The sequence below is a fragment of the Hydra vulgaris genome, chromosome 06 (genome assembly GCF_038396675.1).
Source record: "Hydra vulgaris chromosome 06, alternate assembly HydraT2T_AEP".
Taxonomy (NCBI): Eukaryota; Metazoa; Cnidaria; class Hydrozoa; order Anthoathecata; family Hydridae; genus Hydra; species Hydra vulgaris.
This window is the reverse complement of record NC_088925.1, coordinates 28075159-28092044: the sequence shown is the minus strand read 5'-3', so window position 1 is coordinate 28092044 and position 16886 is coordinate 28075159. Positions and strand designations below refer to the sequence as shown.

The 16886-nt window shown below is 27.8% G+C and overlaps 2 protein-coding genes across 3 annotated transcripts; both read left to right on the top strand.

Moving 5' to 3' along the window:
- Positions 1-2636: 2636 nt before the first annotated feature.
- Positions 2637-7308, top strand: LOC136081757 (uncharacterized). 2 transcript variants are annotated; one of them, XM_065799782.1, is made up of 7 exons: positions 2637-4594; positions 4890-5001; positions 5201-5415; positions 5657-5886; positions 6037-6254; positions 6531-6689; positions 7150-7308. In XM_065799782.1, the coding sequence occupies exons 1-3, from the start codon at positions 4303-4305 to the stop codon at positions 5274-5276; spliced, it is 480 nt and encodes a 159-aa protein (XP_065655854.1). In that variant the 5' UTR covers positions 2637-4302; the 3' UTR covers positions 5277-5415; positions 5657-5886; positions 6037-6254; positions 6531-6689; positions 7150-7308. The 2 variants fall into 2 exon arrangements, 1 of the variants encoding a protein (XP_065655854.1); XR_010639079.1 differs by lacking the exon at positions 4890-5001 and having other exon boundaries at positions 2648-4594; positions 7150-7305.
- Positions 7309-8289: 981 nt separating this feature from the next.
- On the top strand, positions 8290-10078 carry LOC100203699 (matrilysin). Its single transcript, XM_065799781.1, has 5 exons — positions 8290-8438; positions 8522-8874; positions 9213-9511; positions 9777-9824; positions 9926-10078. Exons 1-5 carry the CDS (start codon positions 8373-8375, stop codon positions 10063-10065), a joined length of 906 nt encoding a protein of 301 aa, XP_065655853.1. The 5' UTR covers positions 8290-8372; the 3' UTR covers positions 10066-10078.
- Positions 10079-16886: the final 6808 nt, after the last annotated feature.

Here is a 16886-nt window from a genome sequence, read left to right as displayed (position 1 = left end):
TTTACTGTGTTTTAATTTATGTTTTTAGTTTTAATTTTTCAAACACTCATTTAATATTTTTGTTTTAAATATAGACTTGTCTAGGAGTGATTTCTTGGTTTAGCCCCAAAGCCACCCTGGGCCTAAATCAAAAAGGGTCTTTTGCATATGGGCCTGATGATGGAAGAGATTTTTGAAGAGGAGATTTTTGTATATTAATTTTTGTATATAGTTGAGTTTGATTTTTTTTATGAAAAATTTGTGTTTTATATAAATACTATTTATTATTACAAAAAAATAATATTTAAGTTTTAACCCACCCTACCCAAAGTGTGAGAGGTGTTGAGCTTCTGAATAATACCCTCTTGCACCTTTTCACGCATTTATCCTTAAAACCTTTCTTTCTTTTGATACTAAATTGCATGCATTTTATATGAAGATACATAGTAATAATCTTGATATTGGATCAGAGGGTGCGCCCGAAGCCAAAAGGACTTTTAGCTTATCAACCTAAAGTATCCAAATCATATTTGATGGTACCCTGTTATAATATTAAAAAATACAAATAAAAATTATGAATTTCAATTAAATAATAATATTTTCTTTTAAAAAATCTACATTTTTCAATACAATAAAAAGTTTTGTAGACGCCCCTCTAGCGCTCTTTGTACACCCTTTGCATATATATATTGCCCTTTGTTAGACCTATCTTTTGATACCAAGTTGTATGTATTTCGATAAGAATTGACCAAGTTATGACGTTTTAAGTTAAAAAAACCTCAAATTTGATCACAGTTTCTTCAAGAAGTCCATATATCAAAAATTCGGTACTCAAAATGCCATAACTTTTTGTAGAATTGTTCAATTTTCATAATTTTTTCACCTTTAAAATACTGAATTAAAAACCTTTCGAATGATATATAACAATCTAGTGTTTGATTAATTTAAAAATTTCATGTCACGTACCTACAAAGATTGCAGATTTAGCTAATATTTTGAAAAGAACTTCTAAATGTGTTGATGTAGCTTAGATGATAAGAATTATTGATTCCTTGACTCCAACAACTATGAAACTAGAGGAGGCTCTTGCTCTGAAAACGCAAACTGACTTAAGTGATTTACAATACCAAATGTTGAGAAATTCAGCTCTTTCTCATAATGTAAAAATATATCCTAGTCTTAATAAGCTTGGGGAAGAAAAACTGAAATGTTATCCTGAAGGTATTCAATTTAATGAAATGTCAGCAAAATGCTCATTACAAAGTATGCTAAATCATACAGTTACTAGGATTAGAGATATGATTGATTTAAAGGAAAATTGTAAAGTTGAGATGAATGGAATTTTGTATGTGAAAATTGGGTTTGATGGAGCTTTAAGTCAAAGTATTTACAAACAAAAATTTAATAGTCTTAATTTTACTGAAGAATCAAAGCAAGAAGATAGCCTGTTTAGCACAGCTATTGTACCTCTTCTGTTTAAAGTTGAAAACATTGACTTTTGGAAAAAATTCTAAAAGTTCTAGCTGCCATTTTTGTAGACCTTCTTCACCTGCAATATGAAAAAGAGACATCAGAGTTGTGCAAAGAAGAAGAAGCTGATCTTCAAACTCAAATAAATCAGTTAAAACCCTTCTCAACAGATTTGAATATTGCTGGTGCAGTAATAACTGTTAAGGTTACTTTTAAAATTGATATGACCATGTTTGATGGAAAAGTAATAAATTCATTGACTGACACAAAGTCAACTGAGTCTTGTAATGTGTGTGGTTGTAAGCCCAAAGAGATGAATAATATAGATTTAGTTAAAAAAAAAGCCTGTTTTTTTACTAAAAATATTAATTACAAATTTTAAAGTCCTCTAACACGTGTTTTGACGCGTACATGTGCATTATACGAGTAATTAGTGCATATAAAAAAAAATTTAAGTTGCTAATTTGAATTCCTTGACCCCAAAAACCTCTATTTTGATGCATAGTATGAGCTAAATGTAAATGTTGTTAATAGTTAGGTAGTTTTTGCTGCTTTTAACTTAATCTGGGTCACTGCGCATCGTGAGCATGAATTCCAACGCAAACATTATTTAATTAAATTTACTTATATTAGCGACTTGAACATTTTAGGGTTTTAATTTATAGATTTATCTATTTTATATACATATTGTTTATTTATACATTGTATTTATTTATATGAAATGTTTATATAAACGTTTATATGTTTTGTATGAAATTTTTATACAATTTTAAAAACATTTAAATTTTATTTATGCTATTTCGTATAAGTTATACTATAATGAAATAGTTCTTTATACAAAATAGTTTAAACTATTTTGTATAACCCATGTACTTGTTATAATGATCATTGTATATATATATCATTGTATATGTTAATTATAATATTTTATTTATTAAGCAAAAATTCGTGTTTCATCAGGTAATCTGTTGATTGTTTCATTAGATATATCTGATGAATCATGCAACAGATTACTTGATGATAATTATGATGATGATGAAAATTATGGTTAGCTGAAACATTTATAACTCTTGCACGTCTTAGCTAACCATAATTTTTTATTTGTATTATCTTTACATATTTATTATTTAAGAAATAGCTTTTATCAGAAAATATTAAATACAATTAAAAATTATAATGACAACATTTAACGTTAATTTCAAGATGTGTTCCGATAGAACAAAAAGAAGAAGAATTCATTCAAGAGTTATTTCAAAAAAAAAAAATATGAAAGTATTTCCATGCTAGACAATCCTGCTATTACTTCAAGGACTTTGGATGATGTAAGCTTTAGTAATTTAAAAAAAGGTTTTGATCAGAATGTAAATGGACACAAAAATCGAAATGAACATTTAACTACTTTTGATAGATCACAAACCAAGTATTCAGAGATGCTCTTTGATAGTATTGAAAATAAATCAAGTGTTGATTTTGATTATAGTAGATGTGATTTGGAAGCTGATGAAGTTAACAGCACCTTAAGTGACGATATTGATGATAATAATAAAAATGATGACTGTACATTAGGAAATATGTTGCAGGATTGGGCAATAACCTATCGTGTATCTCATTCAGCTTTAGGAGGTTTATTATGTATATTGAGTCCATTACACTCTGAGCTTCCTACTGTTTCAAGAACTCTTTTAAATACTTGTCGGAATATTGATATCAAGCATGATGTAGGTAGAGAATATTATTATTTTGGGGTGCAGTATTGGATACAAAATATTTTTAAATTTAATCTTCCCAATTCTCAAATTTACAAACAACAGCGAGAGAGTTTTTACGATAGCCACGATCTCTTTCAGAATATAAAAAATGGAAAGCGACTGAATTAAGACAATTTTTATTGTACACTGGGCCTGTTGTCTTAAAAAATGTTCTAAAAGACACAGTTTATTCAAATATCCTTGATTTGTCTGTTGCCATACGAATATTGCTCAGCCCAAATTTATTGTCAAAAAATCTTGACTATGCCGAACAACTATTAAAATACTTTGTGGTCACATTTTCAAAGTTATATGGTAAAAATCAACTTGTATAAAACATCTATTCTTTAATACATTTACCAAGTGATGCTAAACGCTATGGTGTTCTTGATAACGTGTCAGCGTTTAGATTTGAAAGTTTCCTAGGAAGATTAAAAAAATTAGTTCGCAAGCCTCAAAATCCAACTGGTCAAGTGGTACGCCGAATTATTGAAGGGCACTGCAACATCAATCAAGACACTTCCAATAAAAAAGAACCAATCTTGAAGAAAATTCATTTAGATGGTCCTATGCCTGTTGAAACTTATATCCAATTCAAACATTACCATGGACCTGATTATTTTGTTTCCATATCAATTGGAGATAATTGTTTCAAGGTTGAAAATAAGATAGGAATTGTAAAAATATTCTGCATAATTCCACCTTTGCTGACCCTAATGAAGCTTTAGCTGTGTTTGAAGAGTTTGAAGATATGTAACTATTTTTTTCAGATCCAGTTAGTTTCATTTCGCTTTCAATATACTTTGTTACCAAACTTACTGGCATAAGACAAACCTTTCCTATTGCTAGTCTCATGACCAAGTATATTCTACTTCCTTTTAAACAAGGATTTGTTGCTTTACCTCAAATGCATTTTTCATAATTTTTAATAAAATTGTTTTTTTCATATTAATATAGTTTACAGTGTGAATGTTTAATATACGATTTGTTATTCCATAAATAAATAAATATACAAAAGTTTCTATTTTGGAAAAAATTATTTTAGATTATTTTCATTTGATTTTAAAAAATTAAAGAAAGAGTAAGTTATAAGCTTTATGATTACATGACTTATTATTGTTTATTTAATTTCTGCAGTACTTTTTACAATGATAAATTTTCAAAAATGTATGCCATTCTCGAATATATTGAGACTCAAGAGATTGACTTTCTGCCGATCAAGTGGATGTTTGATAAACTCAACTGGGTTGTTAATAATTTAATCAAAAATAAAATTGTATTAAATTTTTACTATCCACCAGTAAAATCAGCAAACAAAGTGTTGAATGCCAAAAAAACATTCAGCAATCCAGAAGAACACTGGCTTTTATACAAAGTACAAATTCTGGGAACTGCAAGTAAGTATTGTTAAATGTTTAGAGATTCTTAGTGTTTCTCTTTTAATAGGAAATTTAAAGGTCTTTCAGGGACTATCAATTAGTCATATAAAAAATGCTTTAGTAATGGTAGAAAGAAGATCTCTTCTTTCTCCTATTTCCAAAATATATTGTCTGTGCAAATTTTCAACAGCCAAAAATATACATAGACTTGCAGCAAGTTAAAACTAAAATTGTTCAGAGCATAATATTTAACTAATGTTGTTTATATTATTTTTCTGAATATTCAAATCAATGTACACAAAATATAAGTAAGACACTCTTAAAAGTGCAAAAGAAAAAACAAAGCTGGCTGAAGAGACATCCAATGTTGATTATGATACAGATGATTCTGGTGATTGTAGAGATATGGAAACATGGAAAATTAGGAAAATTTAGCATATGCTTATTTCAAATTTAATTTTAACTTTTAGAAATATACTTGGTGGTTTTCAGATTTACAGATTATTTTCAGACTTTTATTTTTTATTTTTGTATATTGGTTGTTTTAATAATTAAACCAATTAATTAATTTATTTATTTTTATTTGTTTTATAATTATAATTTAAAATATTAATTGTTTTATAGAAAAAGAAAACATTCTTTCACCTATGAAAGTGAAGTGGCTGATGATAAAGTTGAAGACTTTTTTCAAGAAAGCTAAATAAAAGATAAAGTTCTATTTTGATAATGTATATTATGAAAAAAATTATAAATAAAATAGTATTATGATTTTCTTATTTTTTTTTATATTTTCAGATTTTTATAGAAGAGAGATGTGAATATTGTCTTTAATAGATAGGGTATGTGGAATAGTTAGGGGTGTCATTAAATTTGAAAAACTAATAGTGAGGTGGATTTAATAGAGGATTGGTAAAGTTTATTGGGAAATTTAATTCCCATAGGCTGTTAAAATTTATATTTGAATTAAGGAAATATAAAATGGTTTAATTTTGAGTGTGGATAGACCTGCGAGTAATAGTTTAAAAGTTTAATATAGCCTATAACATTTACACTCAATTTATTTTCTAATTGTTATTTCAGAAATACCTGTGGTATTACAAAACTAACACCACCTGAACACTTGAGGGCAATGCAATCATGCTCACATATGTCTTAGGTTAAAATTAAGGAAAATGCATCTAAATACCTAAATAATGCACAATCCAATCCATCTGATGGCCAGCCTAGTGTATTACAACCTGATGTGTTGTCCAGTCAATCAAAAACTATTGTAGAAACACCAGCTCATGTATTAAGTTCGATCAACTCATGTAAGCTTGTTTTTAAAAGTTGCGCATTTCTTTAATTAATAATTTTTTATAAGTTCATTAAAATTAGTTTATCAAACCTATGACTGTATGATAATTTTTATTTAACATTTTATTTACAATTGACAATTTAAAAAAATATATATGATTTAGCTGTTCTTTTGGAGAGGTTGATAACAACCCTTGAAGAGATAAAAGAAAATCAAAAGACTCATTCTGTAATGTTGCAATCCATTATGCGACAAATAAATACACCTCAGGTGGAAAAAGATAATGAATTGCCTATAAGCATTCACCTTCAAATTTCCAGTATCAAAGATATGGATGATTTGGAGGAGCAGATAAAAGATCGATCAATCAAGAGAACATTGGTGATTAATAAAGATTTTTTTTTTATGTATCTTAGAAAAAGTTTTTTTTTAATTTATTGGTTTATTTTAATCTATGTTTGCCCCCAATCCTTATGAGACCTGCCTTGCCTTTTTTTTTTAAGACCTCCTTACCTTTATTATATCTTGTCCAAAAAAAATTTGTACAATGTTAGACAAGCAATACAAGTGGTCATAAAAGTAATAATTCTCCTAATTTAATTCCATTTATTATTTATTTTTTTTTACTAAAAAAATCAAATTTGTTACTTTTTTAAGACTTGTATTGTGTCTAATATTGGTGGAAGCTCATTGGATGATGCCATCAAAAAAAAATGAAATTTGTTCTGTCTAATAATCTTGCAAGATTGTGCAATTTCTCTGGACAGTCTGGAAAAGTATGTTTTTCAAAACTGGAAATATTTGAAGTAGTCTGCGGTAAGTTTTGCTTTTCACATAATGAATTCTATATTATTTTAAATATAATTTAATATATTCAAATTAATATGTAAGCATGAAAATAATATATTTGCTTATAATTAATGTTATGTATGTATATATATATATATATATATATATATATATATATATATATATATATATATATATATATATATATATATATATATATATATATATATATATATATATATATATATATATATATATATATATATATATATTCATTGACATGCTTAAATCCTGATATGTTGACATTACAATTACACGTTTACAATTAGACATTTAGTCATAGGCTACTTAATATATGGCATTACAATAAATTACTATTTTTTACTTTAAACCTATTGGTTTAAATGTTAGTAAATTTTTTTAAAAAGGATTTAAAACCTTTAAGTTATATTTACTAACATTTATTATTATTATCGTTTGTGTTTAGGTGCAGTTAAAAGAAATGCATTGACTGCTAATGCAACCCAAAAGGAGATAGAGGTTGAGTTGCATAAATGGTTTGCCAACGCCCAAGATCAAGGTCAAGACAGCCAGAAAAAAAAAATCTTCATCAGATAATGCTGATTTGTTGTTATCAGAAATATAGTTAAACTTAAAAAATATTCCTCTATTAAATAAAATATATAAGACTTACTATCGTTCTAGGAGATTTGAGGATTGCCGTACGGTGATACTCGTGCGTGTGGTCAGGCAAGTCATAATCTGATCAGTATAGACAACTAAGCTTAAAAACAGTTTTATTACCATATCCCGCGATCAACCCTTCTAAAAACGTGCCCATGCGGTTCCCGTGCGGGACCCTTCCAAAAACGTTCCCATGCGGTTCCCGTGCGGGCCCCATGGACAAAACCTTGTGGGTCCCAACTGGGTTTCCCGTACGGGTCCCATACTTTAAACAACGCGGGCCCGGTGTTTTTTGGCTGGCTGGGTATTACCCTAATCAACCCCATATTATTTATCTAACCTCATATTACCCCAATCACTTTAAAATAATAAATTTTTAAATCTTTATTTAAAAGTTTAAAGTAAGAAAATTTAATGCAGTTTAAAATAAAAATAGTAAAGAGTTTCTTATGGGAAAATGGAAAAAAAAGGAGATGACAAAAAAATTAAAAATTAACAGATAGATTTCTTTTATTATTCGAATATATTTAAGAATATTTCTTCTGAATAAATGTACCACTATTTAAGATATATTTGCATGGATAGACAGATCACTTGTTACACAATCAGCCATCACGTGATGTACACTATTTTATGGCAAAATGTTTACATAATTAGTTATCGCATGATTTGCACTAAAATATATAAAATTATAATTTTCAATTTTTATACAACAATTTCCTGAAAAAAATTAAACATATATGTGTTTACAGCATAACACGGCTGAGATTTTGCACTTATATTCATTGTAATGTAACAGATTATAAAACTTAATTTAAAGGATAAATTAACTATAATATTTACGGAATATTTCTCCAGCTGCATATACTTTTAAATATTTCTGCTTTATCACCTAAATCATTTCATTTGTATAGCTTTACTTTTGAATAAACAAAAATATTACGCGTTTAATTATATAACGCATACAATTTTTTGTAAAATAAATCTTGCAATCTTTGCAGTTTTAGAAAAACTTGCTTTTTCAAAATGACGTTTTTAATGCTAACTCTATTGGGCTTTTTGACTCTATGTGATGCATTAGATGATCCTGTGGTATATTTAAAATGTTTTACTTCTTACAATCATTTTAAAGAATTATTAAACCTCTCCTCGATTTCATTTTTGTTTTTTTTTAGGATTTTTTAAAACGTTATGGATATTTGCAAACAGGTTATAGCAACCCTAATTCTCTATCTGAAGCAATAAAAAAAATGCAAAAGTTTGCAAACTTACCAGAAACCGGTGTTCTTGATAAACCAACTTTAAATTTAATGTCTACTCCTCGTTGTGGAATTTCCGATCACGACCATTCCGGATACTCTTCATCTAAATGGAGCAAAAACAAATTAACATACAAAATAATTAATCACACCCCAGATTTAGGTCTTGCGGAAACTGCAAGAATTATACAAGAAGCATTTAATAAATGGGCGCAAGTAACACCATTAACCTTTACACGAGCTCAAGGGACTACAGATTTAGTGATTGAGTAAATTTTAATTATATTTATTTTGAAAAATATCTATATATTTATTATGTGATATATTACATATTTTTTATTTACATTTTTTGTATTTATATTATTATGCATTATATGTTATATTAAAACCAATCGAGTAATAAGAAATACAACTATAATAGTTATATTATAAAAACGATAATTAAAAAAATGAAAAAAAAAATATTTTAATATTGTTTAAAATTGTTCTTTTTAAAAAGAATCATACTTGTATAATTTAAAAAACTTGAAAAGGAGTTTACTATTTATAATTTTAATTTTAAAAATGATTTAAAATAAAACTTGTATATGTTTATACACTTTTATAGTTTTGCAAATCTTCGTCATTCTTCGTGTTCTTGGGATTTTGATGGACCTGGGGGTGTTTTAGCGCATGCTTTTTACCCTCCAGACGGCCGAGCTCATTTTGATGATGACGAGCACTTTACAGACAAAAAACCAACTGGAACAAATCTGCTTTGGGTAGCTGCTCATGAATTTGGTCACGCAATCGGCCTAACTCATTCTTCTGTACAAGGCTCTCTCATGTTTCCATACTATCAAGGATACCAGGATCCATTTGTGCTACATGAAAACGATATTTCACGTATTCAGCAATTGTACGGCGGTAAGTTTAATACACACAAATATGTACGCATATATATGTATATATATATATATATATATATATATATATATATATATATATATATATATATATATATATATATACATATATATATATATATATATATATATATATATATATATATATATATATATATATATATATATATATATATATATATATATATATATATATATATATTGGCGTAATAAACAATTTACATTTTATTTTTCCTGAAAAATATTTTTTGTGTGTGTGTTTTTAGGTCGTGGTGGAGCGACAGTACCACCACCAAAAACCACTCTTTCACCAGGTACTTAATATATAATTTTGAATTTGATAATGAAATAAAAACATCTTTGTGTTTTCCATACAAACATTACGTATATTTTATTTGTATTTTTTTTAATTTAGTATGTACAAACTTCTACGGAGACGAGTATTGTAAAGGCATTGCGTACGGTTGTGCATACGATCATTGGAAAGATTTTATGAGCACTAACTGCTACAAGACATGTTTTTGTAAAAATTTGAAAAAACTTAAAGTTATATAAAAATCATATTTAAGTCTAAGGGATAAAAAAAATCTAATTCTTGCGAAACTTCAATGTTATACGCAAAAGAAAGTTGTAATAATAATAATAAATAAATAAATAAAAACAAATACATTATGTATAAACATAAAATGATGATCATTTCGTTTTTCAGAGTACCTTTTTTTTGCTCTGATATTTTATCCTCTATTTTTTATTGGAAAGTTATAAAACTGGTACAGATTTATCATTTGTAAGTGTTAATATTCATTGCAATAGGAATAAAACATTTTTAATGGTCTAAGTGGGCAACATATTTTAACTTTTTTGGAGTTATTTTATATATTCTGAACGGCTAAAGTTTTACTACTTCTTTAAAAGAATATTTTTTTAATGAGTAAATACATGGTAAACAAAACTATTGCTCAGGGCTTTACTAAGTGTAGGTTGTAGTATGTAGGCGCATAAAAGCATTATTAACAAATGATATAACAAATTTTTTTGAAAAGGTTTTTTAGTAAATAAATGCTAAATAATTTTCTTCAAAAAAAATAATTTTTTTTTTTCTATAATTAAATTGTACTAATTTGAACTAAATTATTAAACATTTGAAATCATTCTGCAACCATTCTGTTTCGATTATCATATAAGTTTTTTACAGCGTCAGAGAAAAAGCGCTCACTAGCGCCACTGCAGATGTACATAAAGTCATTGTTCAAATAAAATACAATATTGGAAACGCACATTAATTTTTCGATTCCAAAAAGTAGAAAACATTTCGTTTATACACTGAAAAAATGTTATGTTTACTAATTTCTTTTTTAAATCTAAACTTACATTTTTGTCACTTTCATATTTTTCATTTCATTTTGTCATATCATTTGTTCATATCATTTTTGTCATGTTCAAATCATTTTGTTCATGTTCATATCATTTTGTTCATGTTCATACCCTTTTGTTCATGTTCAAATCATTTTGTGACTTTCATATTTTTCATATTATTTTTCAAATGGTCTTTTTCATCATTGGATGATGAAGAATATTATTTCAAAACTTCAATTTTTTTGATTTTTTTTAATTGGAAAGAATTCACAAATTTATTTGGCCAGTAACTGTATTTTCATCTCTCCGTTAAGCTTAACGAAGCGTTAGTCAAAAATTTCTTTTAAATTACATTAATAAAAAATTTATTTTAAATTATAATTTTTTAAACATAAATGTTTTATTTTGGTATAAGTTTTATTTTAACGAATTTATAAAAATTTTCGTCATTTCTTTACTTAGAAATATTGTAATGAAATTTCAGACAAAAGCTCCGTAAAGCTTAACGGAGAGATGAGAATACGGGCCCAGATAAAAATCCAAGAAAAATTTCTTTAATTATGAAATAAGGTTTTAATCATGAAAGCTTTTTAATTTATTTATTTTTTCTCATTTTTTAAGGAATTTAAAAATGCGAGAGAAAAAAAACCTTTTCATTTAAAAGCACACAATTAAAAGTAATTATTCCCTTATTTAAACGGAAAAAAAAGTAATTACTCCCTTAATTATAATTTTTGTAAGTCTGTAAAGATTCTAAGAAATTCAATTAAACCATGGGGTATCAACGGGGTATCATGGGGTATCATGGGGTATTGTTTTTGTTTTTGTAAATATCTCATTATTCGACTACCCCCCCCCCCTCCTTCCTCCTTCCTCCTTCCTCTTTCCTCCTTCCTCCTATTTTTATTTAATATCTTTAAATACCTAGTTATTAATTACTTAACATAAATAAATAAAATAAAAAAACTCTAATTTCTAAAAGTAAGCTTTCAAAAATTGTATAACTGTTTATCTAATATACAGCGGAAAATCATTACTTTGAAAGTCTCAGTTAATAGAAATTCTTTAAAATTTGTTACTTTGAGAAGTGGAGCAAATTCCAAACATTTGTATGTTTATGTCAAAGAATGATGCATTGCAAAAAATTCCAATGATTGGAGCCTGAAAACAAATAAGCCACAAAAATGCATAATCCTTCCAACAAGTTGATAAAATATTTTTTGTACTATTTTCAACTTGACTTTTATTCACCGATAAATTTTAAGTTTCATAGTAATATCTGACAGCGTTCAAAAATTATGACCATATAAAATTTCCACTTCCCTCCGTTTGAGGGGGTTACGAATGTTATATGGTTATAATTTTTGAATGCTGAGAGATAATACTATGAAATTTAAAATTCATTGATGAATAAAAAGTGCTATTTAAAAAAGATTTTAATAAGACTTAAATGATTAAAACTGTACTTTATGCAACTACTTCAGTTTTTTAAAAACTGAAGTAGTTGCATAAAGTACATTTAGGCCAGTTTTTCTAAGAAATTCAATTATACCATGGGTCAATCTCAAACTATGTTAAGTAAACCATCAAATATTTTTCTTATTTTTATTATTCTTATATTTCTCATAGTATTTTATACGTAAAATAATTAAAGAACACGTTGAATAAGTAATATTAGATAGTAAAAAGCTTACTTGATTAAGGCTAGCTCATTTTCCTTTTAAGTTTTCAACTTTATCTTTTCACAACTTTATTGTTTTACATCAGTTTCACACTGAACAAATTTAATTTCATAATTTAATTTTGTATCTTTGTGATCCTTTGAACGAAAATTATCTTTAACGTTTAAAGTTTAAGCATTTTTTCTGTGTGCCAACGATTTGCCAGATCTTGAATCAAATAAAGAATGCGTTTTTATATGACTTTCTTCAATTAAATTGTTGAATTAAGAAGAGTGATTAAAAGATGTAACAATTTTTCTGCTATTGGATTATTTTTTAGCAATGAAAACGAACTTAGATGAACAAAAATCTTTTTGCTTTCGGTAACTAAATCTATGACATTTTTAAACAGTAATTACAAAACTTGTTCATTCATCATGTTGGTTGAATCTTTAAACAATTGCGCACATTACTGTCGTTGTCTAGTACGTCACTCATTATTATATCACCCACTCTAAATTTGTCAAAGATTTTTAGTAAAGCATTTTTTAAATTATTTACGTCATGGCGGCCATGAAAGTGATTTAAATGTTTAGCTACCATTACTAAATAAAGGTTTTTATTTATCTAAAGTCTTTCATTTGTTCAACATTTTCTATAAATTCAAGCATTGGAGAGCAGGTTTAATTGGAAAAAAAGCGCTCTCGTTGAACATAACTAATAATTTAATTTAGAAACAAAATTTAACTAGTTTTATGTAAACATGGGTCCAAACTTTGCCAGTAAAACTAGACCCAGCCCTGTACATTTTTGAACTATTTATCGAAATCGGATAAAAAGTTTGTGTTTAAACCATTATTTGTAGAGAACTTAATTGCTTGATAAATTTAAAAATAAAAAAAAGAACAGGCTATGATTTTATTTCAGCTACCATTATAAGCTATTTGCATTTTTGAAAGTAAAAAATCCTTATTATAGCTGATATGAATTTCAAATGAATGATAAATAAAACACAAATAGTTTATTTACATAAAAATTTAAAATTTAAAATTTTACAACATCATTAAAAATCATTGCAATATTTAGTTAAGCACCAACTTAGACGTCTTCCATATTTAAAATTGTTGGGTAATGCGTGGTCGTATGTTGTACAGCGCGTGTACAATCACCTCCCATTATTGTATTTTTTGCCGCAGTAACAATTTTTTCTAAACACTGCATTCGTTGTTCCATAATCATAGCACGAAACACAGGTGGAATGCGAATAACATTTCTAACGTTTGTCTTTATTTTGGACCGGATAGCTTCCACTGGGTTTAGCATTGGGCTGTAGAGTCCTAATCGTAACAACTGAGCCGGTGAATTTTTAAACACCCTTTCCCAACGATCGTGACATGGAGCATTGTCTGTTACGACGACCAAATCCTCTAAACGATTCCCGAATATAACCCACTGGTTAAACAAAGCCAACATCCACTCGTTACAAAAATCTGCTTTAAATGATTCTCTGCAATGACAACATTTGTTGTCACTATAGCTGCAACCAAATGTATGTTTGCAACTTTTGAAGAAGTTATTTTCTATAAAAAAGATTAAATTTTGTTTCATCCAACCAAACTACCTGATAACCATTTGTGATATGTTTATTAATGTTCCTAACATATTCAGCTCTTTCTTGTTTGTTTTCATTACTACTCATTGTTGTAGGCTCCTTGTGCATTTTTTAAAATGAAAATAGTCTGCCTTCGAGGTAATTGGCAATTGTGGTTGTGCTGACGCTAATATTAAATTGTCTTAATATCATTGTTTTAATGGCCACAAATGTCAACTGACAGTCACTTTCAATCCATGTTAGTGTTTCTTCGATTTGATCATCGGTTAATTTTTTTGGTTTAAAACCACCTCTTCCAATAAAATTTAAATTTCCGCTGCGGACCCAATTGTGTGATGTCTTAAATTTGAGACCTAAAGTTTGCGCCAGGGTCACCCAACCGTCGTTTCGCTCAGCACATTCAATTACTCTTCTTCAATCATTCGATGAAGATAAAACATGTTTTCTTTCAACTTGTTCAGTTGTATGTATTTCATGTCTACAAATTGGACAAGGCGGTTCTGGTTATTCCAGAAGTGGTTGTAAACAAATTTGGTGAAATATATGCTTGCACGGATTCAATTTAATAACAGACATTCTATTCATAGTGTATTGACAAATAACACAACGATCTTTCTATTCCATTATTTTATTACTGTATTGCTGGTGCATACAAATGCTAATTTGATATTACTAACTTATTAAAATGCATATCCAAGAAGATCTTTTAACATGACCTTTAAACTTACATTGAATTCGCAATTACAAATAATGTATTCTCATTTACATATTACGATTTCTTAATTACATGTTGGGTTTCTCAATTACATTTTAAAATTTCTTAATTACATGTTGTGTTTCTTAATTACATATTGCGACTTCTAAATTACATGTTGTGTTTCTCAATTAGATCTTAATTTTCTTAATTACAACTTTCAAGTTCTCAATTACATCTTGAAAAGTTGTAGAACTAATATCAAATTGGCTCAATGTCAACAGTCTATCTTTTAAATACTGATAACACTAAGTTTTCCTCATTCCTAATATTTCATATATACTTTTATACTTTTTATGATAGTTCAAACAAATCTAAACTCAAATTTTTCTGTAAACAACAAAACAGAAAACTTAAAAACCATACAGTTTATCATGCAACATCAGATAAAGAAACTTCCAAGTTTTTTTAATTTTTTTTTTGTTTTTTTGTTTTTTTTGTTTTTGTAAAATATCTCATTATTCGATTACCCCCCCCCCCCCGCCTCCTTCCTCTTTCCTCCTTCCTCCCATTTTTATTTAGTTATTTCCTAAAATCTGCATGCAGCCTGGATTGTCATTGACAAAGAGCACAAATAGCAGTGGTCCAAGGGTTAATCGTTAAGGGACTCTACTTGTCACTCTTTTTCAATCGGACGTTTGTTCCCCAATGACTACTCGATTGCTAAACCATTGCTAGTTTCAAGCATACTAATGAGATTATGTACTTTAAGCTTGTTTTTTACGTGTGCGTATAGACGTTTTGGGAAATCCTTGAAACGAATTGCTGTTCGAAATGAATGACAGCCGCGTTGAACACTTTTATCACATTTTTGCATGCAGCATGATGTTTATTACGTATTTTTGCGCGCGAATCTGTATCTGCAGCAACATATTTTGTCCAAATAGCACGTTTTGCTTTTACTGCTTTCAATACTTCTGTTGTGATCCAAGGTTCTTGCTTTGTTTTAAATAGGGTCATAGTTGATCGAATGTGTAGTTTTACAGCTTCTTTTTATTAAACCACTCAGTCTCAAATGTATCTGTCGTTGGTTCCAACTGTATTTTGTATTTTCAAATTTTTTAACAATGTGGGACACATTTCTCCAAATGTTAGGATATTTAAGTAACACAGGGAATCTTTAATATTGACGGTATTTCCGAAGTCGATTGCAATGAGTGCCATTCTGACGCCTAGGTTTAATGTTATTTGTAATTTTTTTATCAACTCTAAAAAATTTATTAAAATTGTTATACTGATCAGTTTTTTCATTTCAACATTGTATCTTTCTTTAAACCCATAATACTTTCTTCTTTTTGTTGAAGAAATATAGCTCAACTTTGTACAACTATATTTGTAAAAATGAAAATTTCCAAAAAAGTAAATTATTGTTAATTTCATTAAAAACAAGTACAAGGACAAACCTGAGTAAAAGTAACTTTGTATGATAAAATTCGTCAACTACTGAGAGATTTCTAAGGGAGTTTATTAATTTTGATTTAAAACTTAGTTTTTTACTCCGTGTTGCAATATTTTTCATTTTAATCAGTAATCTAAACTTAGTTTACAAAATTATTAGCGAAGTATTTTCTAGCGAAGTAAAATAAAAATTTTTACATTAGATCAAACTTATTTTTGTTTAAGCTCAACTTTGATTCATTTTAATTCGTATTTATCCAATCAAAATTTAAATTGCGATAACTTTAACCTAAAGTTACGTAACCTAACACGCACAAAATGCGTTCTGGTTTAAAACAATGTTAAAAATAGAAGTAGAAGGCCAACCGAAAAAATAAACAAAAACAGAATTGTTCTATATCTAAAAAAGTTAAATAAGAATTGTTGGTTAAACAAAAATATAGACTTTTTGCCCCTACTCCCTCCTCCTAAAAATTCTAATGGTTACGTTTTAAAAACAATCCAACTTGTTCGTCACGTCTCCTTCACAAAATACGTTTACAAACTGTAAATTAGATCGAATATGCATAGGAGAGATAAAGTCTAGTTGGAACAG

Excerpts from the sequence above, each read along its gene's own strand:
- LOC136081757 (XM_065799782.1), top strand. The coding sequence starts at position 4,303 with ATGACTTATTATTGTTTATTTAATTTCTGCAGTACTTTTTACAATGAT. Across the intron at positions 4,595-4,889 it reads ACAAATTCTGGGAACTGCAA|ACACTCTTAAAAGTGCAAAA; the intron begins GTAAGTATTGTT and ends AATATAAGTAAG. Across the intron at positions 5,002-5,200 it reads ATGGAAACATGGAAAATTAG|AAAAAGAAAACATTCTTTCA; the intron begins GAAAATTTAGCA and ends ATTGTTTTATAG.
- LOC100203699 (XM_065799781.1), top strand. The coding sequence starts at position 8,373 with ATGACGTTTTTAATGCTAACTCTATTGGGCTTTTTGACTCTATGTGAT. Across the intron at positions 9,512-9,776 it reads TATTCAGCAATTGTACGGCG|GTCGTGGTGGAGCGACAGTA; the intron begins GTAAGTTTAATA and ends GTGTGTTTTTAG. Across the intron at positions 9,825-9,925 it reads AAAAACCACTCTTTCACCAG|TATGTACAAACTTCTACGGA; the intron begins GTACTTAATATA and ends TTTTTAATTTAG.